Genomic DNA, 9455 nt, shown 5'->3' on the forward strand with positions numbered 1-9455 from the left:
GCTGGAGAAAGCATTTCCAGGGTGTTTGAATGCATTATTAAGGAGATACTGTTCGCCACAACAGGTGGAGGGCGGCCCGGCAGCAGCTCTCACAGCACCGAGGCATTATAGCGTGGAAGATTGTGATAAGAGCTACTGGCAGCTGTGTGTATGAGATTAGTATCTCCAGTGTCACAGATTGTTGTGCCGTCATGTCTAGCACAGTGACTTGGAACAACAAATAATAATTCCATCCAAACCCCATTATTATTTCATGCACACCGCGGCTAACAACATTATAAATTCAACAGCTGTTACAGTGGGTTTTTTTTTTCTTAACCACGGTGTAACTCAATATGCTTACAGGGTGAACTTGTGGCATTCAGAGGAAAATGTTAATTTGAGCAACTGAATATGCTATAAAACAGCAGTCTGTTATTAATGCCTGTAGGAGGAGAGGAGAGGAGGGGAATGGAGGGAGAAGTACAGTAGGTGATGGAGAGAGGTAGAGTCTGAGTGGCGGAGAGAAGTGAAGGTTTTTCTCTTTAAGCATATGGCTTTGAGACTTGTTTGTGTGGGAAGCACTAAATAATGAATTCATAATGAGAGATAGACTTTGGACATTTTGCAGCGCTACTTTCCCACAGGCTAGAAGATGTCTGGGCTTTTCTGCCTTTTTATAGACAGAAGGATAGACTCAATCCAAACTAAAATACAACTTTTGGTCGTCTGTCTATTCTGCTCATTAAGCTTCACAACATTTTGGATGGCGATATTAAATCCCCTTTGCAAGGGTATGGAAAACTTTGGTAGTGTTATAATAACCGGCAAACATTTACCAGATGGTTGATTTTGTGAAAAGAAGAAGTTGTTTACTCGCATTTATTGCTCTTGTAGGTCAGCGCGCTTTTACACTTCTTTTCTGTGTATTTCTTTTTACCCAAAAGCAATAAGACCTCTGCCTGTGTACGGGGGTTACTGCTTTTCACATTTACAAATAAAACTGCTTCTTGGTGTTGATCTTTCACCTGAGTTTCCTGTATAACTCCATTTATCTGTTTGCAAAGTATTTAGGTTAGCAGCCCTTCAGCCCTCTTTTTACGTTATGCCACACTTAAAAGCCTCCAAAAAATGACTTCCTCTTGCCCCCGTAAGCTTTATTTTTGTTTTTCATAAAATCAAAAAACAGTCTTTCAACTCTGGATTATGAGACAGAGTAAAGTCACTAAAGCCTCCCACCATTTTCATTCCTCTTAGATATTGCTGCGTCATTAAAGCGTAACTTAATCCACAGGAGACGTCACATAAACAATCTGTTAATGCTCAAAAAACAAAGTTATGTCACATATTATATCACTTTTTACTTTGCCTAATGTACTTTAAGATCATCGCCTAATAACTTCCTTAAATCCAAAAAAAGGTAACTACAAAATCGGATATGAGAGTTCAGGATGAATCAATATTTATGCAATGGTAAATTATTCAATCAAAATGTCCCAAATGCAACATTAGGTCCATTATCAGTCGCTAATTAAATGTGTACAGTAATACATTACATTCCACCACCACCTAGAGATCTGAAAATAATTTAATCTACCATTTATTGTTAATATCCAGCCTGTAAAAAGGCACCTGCAGCTATAAAGCATGTAGCTTTACAGACCTGCTATAAATGTAATAATTAAACTGTGACCCACCCTATAACCTCCTCTCTCTATCCCTTTGTCACATGCAGATTTTAGTCTCATGCGCTGTACCTCTCCCCCGTGTTCATCTTTCCAAGAGAAATCAATTTTAATCTGAAAGCCAATATGTTTTCATTACTTATTCAAAATGTTTTCATTTTATTTTCAACATTGACCCGAATAGATAAGAGCCGAGTGGGCAACGGGAAAAATAATAAAATTGTCCTTCCTGAATAATAGATAGGGTAAATTGCTCGGGGACAGATTATCATTTGAGAAACTGAGAGAGGTGATTATAGCAGTGATGTGAGGAGATCTCCACTGCAGGAGAGGACGGGAGTAAGGTGTGTGTGTGTTTTATGTGTGTGCGTGCGTGGGTGTGGATACCTTAGCTATAGCCTGTGAGTTTGACCCGAGAGATAAGAATAAAAAAAACAGAAAGGAATGAAAACAATAACATGAGTATTTAATGTAGTATTCTCACAGAGTAATGCTGCACACTATGAGCTAAAGAAAGTGAAAACATCACCAACAACTAAGCAGCATGCTCTCTGTGATAATGTGATGTGGTCGGAGCTCTCCATTGTGCTGAATCTGCGGGGAATCCACCGACAACGAATTGCAGTAACTTCTGATTTGCAACCACCTACAGAGTGTCTGTGTATGTGTGTGTGTGAGAGCGACTTTTCTGTGTGCGCAAAACCAAACAAACACAGCTTTCTTTCATGGCAACCCACCACGCAAGCAACCCCACTTCACTTCCTACAAATGTCCGTTTTCCAGATGAATAATATACACAGCGAGGAATGACAAATAGTCGAAAAATGATGAAAGATTTAACGTGAGGGAGGCTGAAAGCGAAATGGGTTTCATCTCCTGAATGTGACGCGGCTCCTGGAGCAGATTAAACAGGGACAGCGCGATTCCCTCCCCTCCGGTCGTGATGCAGTGAACCAGCTCTGCGCAGAACCAGCTCGCTGTATAAAAGCGGGCTGCACTTCCACAGACGGATTACAACAACAAGGGGACAGGAGCGCGTCAAGCCACTGCGGCTCATCATCCAAACACCACTCAGCACCAAGCACGGACGCAGACATGCAGGCCACCAGGATGGGAATCTGCTGGAGACTTTTTCTATGTTCATGCCTGTTTTTGGAGAGTTCGTCTCAAGACTTTGGCGCACAGACGCAGTTCATTTGCACGTCCGTACCCAAGGATATGGACATTTGCGCAGCCACTTTGCAGAACAGCGTGCCGGGGGACGACTTGAAGACCACTGTTATGCAGCTGCGGGAGACGGTTTTGCAGCAGAAAGAGACGATCATGAACCAGAAGGAGACGATCAGAGAACTGACCTCAAAGTTGTCTCGGTGCGAGAGTCAGAGCGGCGCCGAGCCCGGAGGCAGGAGGAAAGAACCCGGGAGCAAAAACACTATGGGGGATGTATCGAGGGGCCCCGCGGACACTTTGGCGCAACTATCACAGACTTTACAGTCGCTGAAGCAGAGATTAGAAAACCTGGAGGTAGGCTGCTGCTTTCTGGGAATATTTACACACAGTGCGCAAATTATGACTCAAACACTTTTTTTGACTAATATAACAATAATAGTTGATTTGGGTCTCTGATTGCAGTGTTACATTAAAAGTGCCATCTTTTAAGCACATCAAAATACATATTAAGTTTCTCTTTTCTGCATAGAAAAAGTAAATCTGTATTGTCCTCGCTCCTAACCCTTCTAGATTGAGTTTAATGCTTCTTCCACCCCCCAACAGCAATTCAGCAGAAGTAACAACTCGGTGCAGGCGAACAGCCTCAAAGACTTGCTCCAGAGTAAAATCGACGACCTGGAGAAGCAGGTGTTGTCCCGGGTGAACAACATCGAGGAGGGGAAACCCACGCTGAGGAATGAGACGGAGCAGCGTGGGAGAGTGGAGTCCACGCTCACATCTCTCCACCAGAGGATCACCGACCTGGAGAAAGGTAATTGGGAAAAGAGGCTTGCACACAAAAAGTATAAAGGAGATTTAACAGGGTTTGGTGGGTGTGAAAATTGATGCATGATTCTCATCAGGGAAAAAGACAAGCTATTTTATCTTGTAAGTGATGAAGAATGCACCATAAAAATCACCTTAGCATATTCAGTATAGCATTATAAGCTTTAATGACCTCAGCCAGCAGTCGATTTAATGCATTGCTCATCCGCACACAAAGCTGAAGCAGCCCGCTTTATTCTGCAGATTCCTGATCTAATTCATGCAGATTAAACCATTTCAAACACACAGAGAGAGACCCATCCCTCCTTATTTCTCTGTGAGCCATTTGAGAAGATGTTCTCGTTGGGACAGCGCTGATACTGCAAAAAAAAAAAAAATGTACTCATGGCAGTAAAACAGAATAGAGAGAGATGTGGCAGCAGAAGGAAACAAGAGCTGAAGGTTAACAACGTCCTCCTGTGGTAGATTTATTATGGGAGATTAAAGCAAATCTGCTGGATTTGTTGTGTAACATGTAATTCCTGTAGTATGTAAATCCCCAGGACGTGTGCATTGGAAATTATGTGTTTGACAAAAAGAAAACAGATGCTTACCTTTCTACGTGTTTTAAGCCAACCATTCCGTCTCCACAGGTCAGAGAGACAACAGGCCTCTGGATAAATTCCAGCTCACGTTTCCATTGAGAACCAACTACATGTACGCAAAAGTGAAGAAGAGTTTGCCAGAGATGTACGCCCTCACTGTTTGCATGTGGCTCAAATCCAACGCTTCTCCAGGAGTGGGCACACCTTTCTCCTACGCAGTTCCGGGTCAAGCCAACGAGCTGGTCCTCATCGAGTGGGGAAACAACGCTATGGAGATACTGATCAATGACAAGGCATGTGTGACACACAGTAGAAGTATCGCCGTGTATTGATTTAAAACTGCGAGTGTTCAAGGGCTCACTGCAGCAAACATTCACGTCACATGTATCTCTTTCTAGGTTGCTAAACTGCCTTTCCTTATCAATGACGGAAAGTGGCATCACATCTGCATCACATGGACCACTCGTGATGGTGTTTGGGAAGCTTTCCAAGATGGTGTCAAGAGGGGGAGTGGAGAGAATCTGGCACCTTATCATCCTATCAAACCACATGGCCTGCTGATCCTTGGGCAAGAGCAGGTAAGCACATGGTTTTTAAATACTTTCTACTTCTATTAAAAGCAGCATTAACGTACATTTGGAGAACATCTGCACTGCTTTGTTGATTTTAACAGGATGTTGGGGCAGGACACAATGCATTGGGATTATTAAAAGCTAACAGTAGTGTTTTTATTTCATTGTGAAAAAGAGATTAGATTTCAATTTTCAAATCAATCCTTGTTATAAATAATGGGTGATAAGATATTTAACTGGAACTCATCAAGAATCCCAGTGGATTGAAGATACCTTGTTCAATTTAATCAGTAAAAAAAAAAATCCAGATAATCCAGGAGCAATTTGGTTCTTTCCACAAAGCACCCGGAGGAGGAAAATCATATCCTCCTTGATTAAATCCATTTGTCTCTTCCACAGGACACCTTGGGAGGAGGATATGACGCCACACAAGCTTTCGTCGGAGACCTGGCAAATTTTCACATCTGGGATCGGAAACTATCGGTGGGAGAGATTTACAATCTGGCGACGTGCAGCAGCAAAGCGCAAGTGGGCAACGTTTTTGCGTGGATGGAGACAAACCTTGATATTTACGGAGGAGCCTCGAAGTGGACATTTGAAGCTTGTCGCCAGCTCAACTGAACTGCAGGGAGGAGAAGATCAATGCATTTGTTAAAGCCACTTTGTTGTCACAGCATCGGTAAACTAATTTGAAAGATCAGGATTATTTCAATGAATAGCATCTGGGATTTGTTATAGATATCCGAAAGCATCATTTGCGGACACTTGATAGATTTTTACCACATACTCATGTGAGACAGGTCACTGGAAATGGACACTTTTGGCACCTTGTGGTGCTTGAATGCACCATCAAACCTGCTTATGGTTTGGAAAAAGCAGCCGATATCGCTCCAGAGAGAAAAGGATGCTCTCGAAGACCAAAATGTCAGGCCAGCATCACAAATACAGTAGGAGCTCATGTAGTTTTTAGCAAACAGATGTCACGCAATTCAAAAAAACTACTGACTTCTTTAAACGTCTTTTCTGTCACGACTGCCAGGGATTTTCACTGTGAAAAAAGACAAGGTGGACTTCTTTAAAAGGAACGTGCTCTTCAAGAGGTCATGAAAAGAAGACGTTGTTTCTCTCTCACTATTCTTTCTCTCTCACCACCTGCTTGACGTGATTTTGTGTAAAGAATGACGTATTTATTGCCAACATTCAAGCCTGAGTGCCTTGGGCTGTTGAAAAAAGAAATCTCAGCACATTCATTATGATTTGCAGAGTGTTTGTGTTTATTTTCATGTACATTTATTTTGAAAATAAGTGTTTCTTGTAACCCTTTGAATGAGGTTGGATTAGATTGTTTAGTGTAAAATGCAATTCGTTGATGATATTGACGCATTTTGCAGATGTTTGTACTTCAATGGGAATGTTCTCTGTACAGTAACAGCATGTCTTAACTTCTGTAAATGCTGCGTCAGCATCTATGATCTTTGCTTTTACAATCCAACTTTTGGGTTGAGATTTTATACTGTATTGTTATATGCTTAAAGCATGGCAACACGGACAGATGAAAAAAGTTCTAGTTTTTGTAATAAATTGTGATACTTCATCATATACAGGTGTTGACATATTTTTTTATGAATGCATACTCTTGATAACACAAATATACAATTAAATATGGTCTCAACTAGTCCAATAAGTCGCAATTTGACCTTCCGAATCTTTTCGCTGTTCTCCTGAGTGTGCATTGTTAGTTTGCCAATTGGATCATTAGAAAGAGCCTACTAAATAACTACAAACTCAATGTAAACTTCACCTGATTAGCACCAAAGGCCACACAGACAAAGTTAGAGACTAGTTGGTGAACATACTGGGGCATTTAGCAGCTTTAGAGCCAGATATGTATGTCTATTGATGGTGGAGACCAAAAACAGAGATAAAACTAAATTGATCTTAAAATCATTATGTTTCCAGAATGACAACTCAAAAAGAATAATAATGTTGCTTCTTTTCTACTGGAAATGTAAAGGGCCACCTGTTTGCTACAAAGTTAGTCATAAAAACATAAAAAGTGATAATATGTCAGTTGTGTGTTCAGGGCTTCTTTGCACTGCCCCCTAGTGGCAAGAAAAAAACATTGAGTTAGTACTGGTTTGGTGGCATTGAACATTTTGTCTTACCACAATGAGGTAAACAATGTAACGGCTATAGATAATCCATCACCCAGAAACAAATGAAGTACTCTGCCTTGAGACAACATTTTACCTAACGTGAATATTCGTATCATAGCAACCATATCTACCCAAAGTGTCTCAGATGAACAAACACTGCATCTCTTAAGTGCTCTTAAGCTCCGAGCAGAACAATTTCTAAAGCCTACTTGGCAATTTCAGCTGGGAGAAAAGCTGTGTTGGTTGACAAGGGCCTTAATGAAAGTGGGCATAGCATCACAACAAGCTGGTTGACAAAAAGCTGCTCTGTCAAATCAAAACAGTACATATAGATTTTCCATTGAGACTAAATCTTTAATGGGCACCATAAACAGACCAAAAATAACTCTCATTATCCCAATAAAGATCTTCCCGGAGGCGCACAGACTGTAAAATCGACCTTGGTAGCTTGAGTATACCTTACAGTACTCGGTTCCTATAAAAACTGATACACTGCGCAGTAACTCTCAAATTTGAGCAAATTAATTTAAGAGTGGATCTATTTAATGGCTTTAACCAATGATTTGACACACAAGTCTCAGATGTTTAAATGTGAAAATGATATTTAGTTTGTGATGATAGTTTCTCCTGACAGCTTTTCATAACAGATTTTACATTTTGAGGACAAAACCAATAGATATGTTTGGTGGTTCTTGCAAGGTCCTCATCATATAGTTCTTACAGAATAAGGTATATTATTGTGGTTTTATTACAGCAATATCCCACAAAGTAGTGTAAACCAGTACACATATTCTGTGCAATGTCATTGTGACAGAAACATATCTCTCCCAACTTGTGATCCTGAGTCCATGAAGAGCAGATGTTGAACAAATTGAACTTGCCTCGGCCTTACAAATCCACCATCTTTCTTTAATGAAAATCAATGTCAATTTCACGACAACTTCTACAGGAGTACACTGTACACACACCAGCATCTTAACACACATAAATCAGTTCTGCAGACACACCATTACATGTACACTGTAAGTACACTCTTTTAACACAGTATATTGTGAAGCTATCTGTCAACAAAAGGTTACCGTTCAGGTCATACAAGTCTCAGACAATTAATACAAGCGGACAGCACTCGCATTAGAGGGGATAGCAGGGTCTGAAAGGCTTCCCTTCATTGTTAGCGAGGTCACTGGGTCTCGCCACAGTCGGGTCACATGTCCCATAAATTGGTTTCCATTCTCTACCTCTGAGACGGAGGGACGCCTTCACATCAATAGGTTTTCCCAAGGCACCAGACGAACTTCAGCACATACCTATCGCACAGCCATTACAGACAGCTAGTGTGACACATCGGGGGTTGGATTTCACTGCGAATTATTTTGTCTGAGAAACAAAAACACACACATAAATATATAGACAGACACACATATACACAGTATGATCTCTTCTTGAGGAGCCACTGGAGGCCGAAGAAGACATTGACTTCCACTCACTTATCCCCACCTACCTGGCCCTGATGACCTACAGAGTACAATTTTCCAAATCGGGTCTTTTTTCTCCTGCCCTAATTCTTGTCAGGTTTATTTTTGGCACAGGCAGAATAAATCCAGGCTGTTGACCTATCCCCAGCTTTCCTCAGGCCTAATTGGTTTGTGCCGGCATTCTCTCCGATTCAAATTAGTTTAGAGGAAAGGTCGAATATGAGGAGATTTTTGTCCAACACATCTGGGTTCTCTTATTTCACTTTTTGTCTTAGTATCACTTGACATTATTCATCACACCTGGAAGTTTGAAAAAAACATGTATTTCCATAGAGAATAGTCCTAACTGTCCTTGAAATTACATAGATAGATAGATAGATAGATAGATAGATAGATAGATAGATAGATAGATAGATAGATAGATAGATAGATAGATAGATAGATCGTACTTTATTGATCCCAAATTGGGAAATTGTTTTTGTTACAGCAGCATAAAAGGCATTTTACAATAAAACAAAATATACAAGAATAGAAATAAAATAAAATAAAATATAAAATAAAATATAAAATATACATGTCAAAATACAAAATAGAAAATATACATACAGATATTATATATATATATATATACAAATATATATATATTCAAAATATATGGAATTATGGAGTATTAAATATGAAACAGATTATGTGTGAGTAAAATATACAAGGTGGTTTTATTTCTAGAGAAACTATGGCTGTTTTAGTAGAATGACAAAACTGTATGTCGTTCAGGAGACCATGTTTTTGCTGCATGTCAAATCATCATGCAGTGCCAGCATCTCATTTGTATTCATCCCACTTTTTTTAATGTGTTGTCTTTCCACTAATACACACATCCTCAACCATCCCTGTTCAAACTAAACAAAATGAATTAATGCAACAAGATCAGTGTGATATCGTTATCCTGTACAAAATAACACAGTCATACAAAATCTAGACTACAGTAAGAGTCTAGAGCAGGGGTGTC

General features: G+C 40.1%; 1 protein-coding gene across 1 annotated transcript; it reads left to right on the forward strand.

The window, feature by feature from the left end:
- The first annotated feature begins 2704 nt into the window (after window positions 1-2704).
- On the forward strand, window positions 2705-6414 carry nptx1l (neuronal pentraxin 1 like). The gene is made up of 5 exons (XM_034142463.1): window positions 2705-3188; window positions 3438-3645; window positions 4292-4536; window positions 4642-4821; window positions 5215-6414. Exons 1-5 carry the CDS (start codon window positions 2760-2762, stop codon window positions 5434-5436), a joined length of 1284 nt encoding a protein of 427 aa, XP_033998354.1. The 5' UTR covers window positions 2705-2759; the 3' UTR covers window positions 5437-6414.
- The last annotated feature ends 3041 nt before the right edge of the window (window positions 6415-9455 follow it).

This window comes from Trematomus bernacchii, unplaced genomic scaffold (assembly GCF_902827165.1).
Source record: "Trematomus bernacchii unplaced genomic scaffold, fTreBer1.1, whole genome shotgun sequence".
NCBI lineage: Eukaryota > Metazoa > Chordata > Actinopteri > Perciformes > Nototheniidae > Trematomus > Trematomus bernacchii.

Coding starts and splice junctions, on each gene's coding strand:
- nptx1l (XM_034142463.1), top strand. CDS start 2,760: ATGCAGGCCACCAGGATGGGAATCTGCTGGAGACTTTTTCTATGTTCA. Junction 3,646..4,291: donor GATCACCGACCTGGAGAAAG/GTAATTGGGAAA, acceptor CCGTCTCCACAG/GTCAGAGAGACAACAGGCCT. Junction 4,822..5,214: donor TGATCCTTGGGCAAGAGCAG/GTAAGCACATGG, acceptor TCTCTTCCACAG/GACACCTTGGGAGGAGGATA.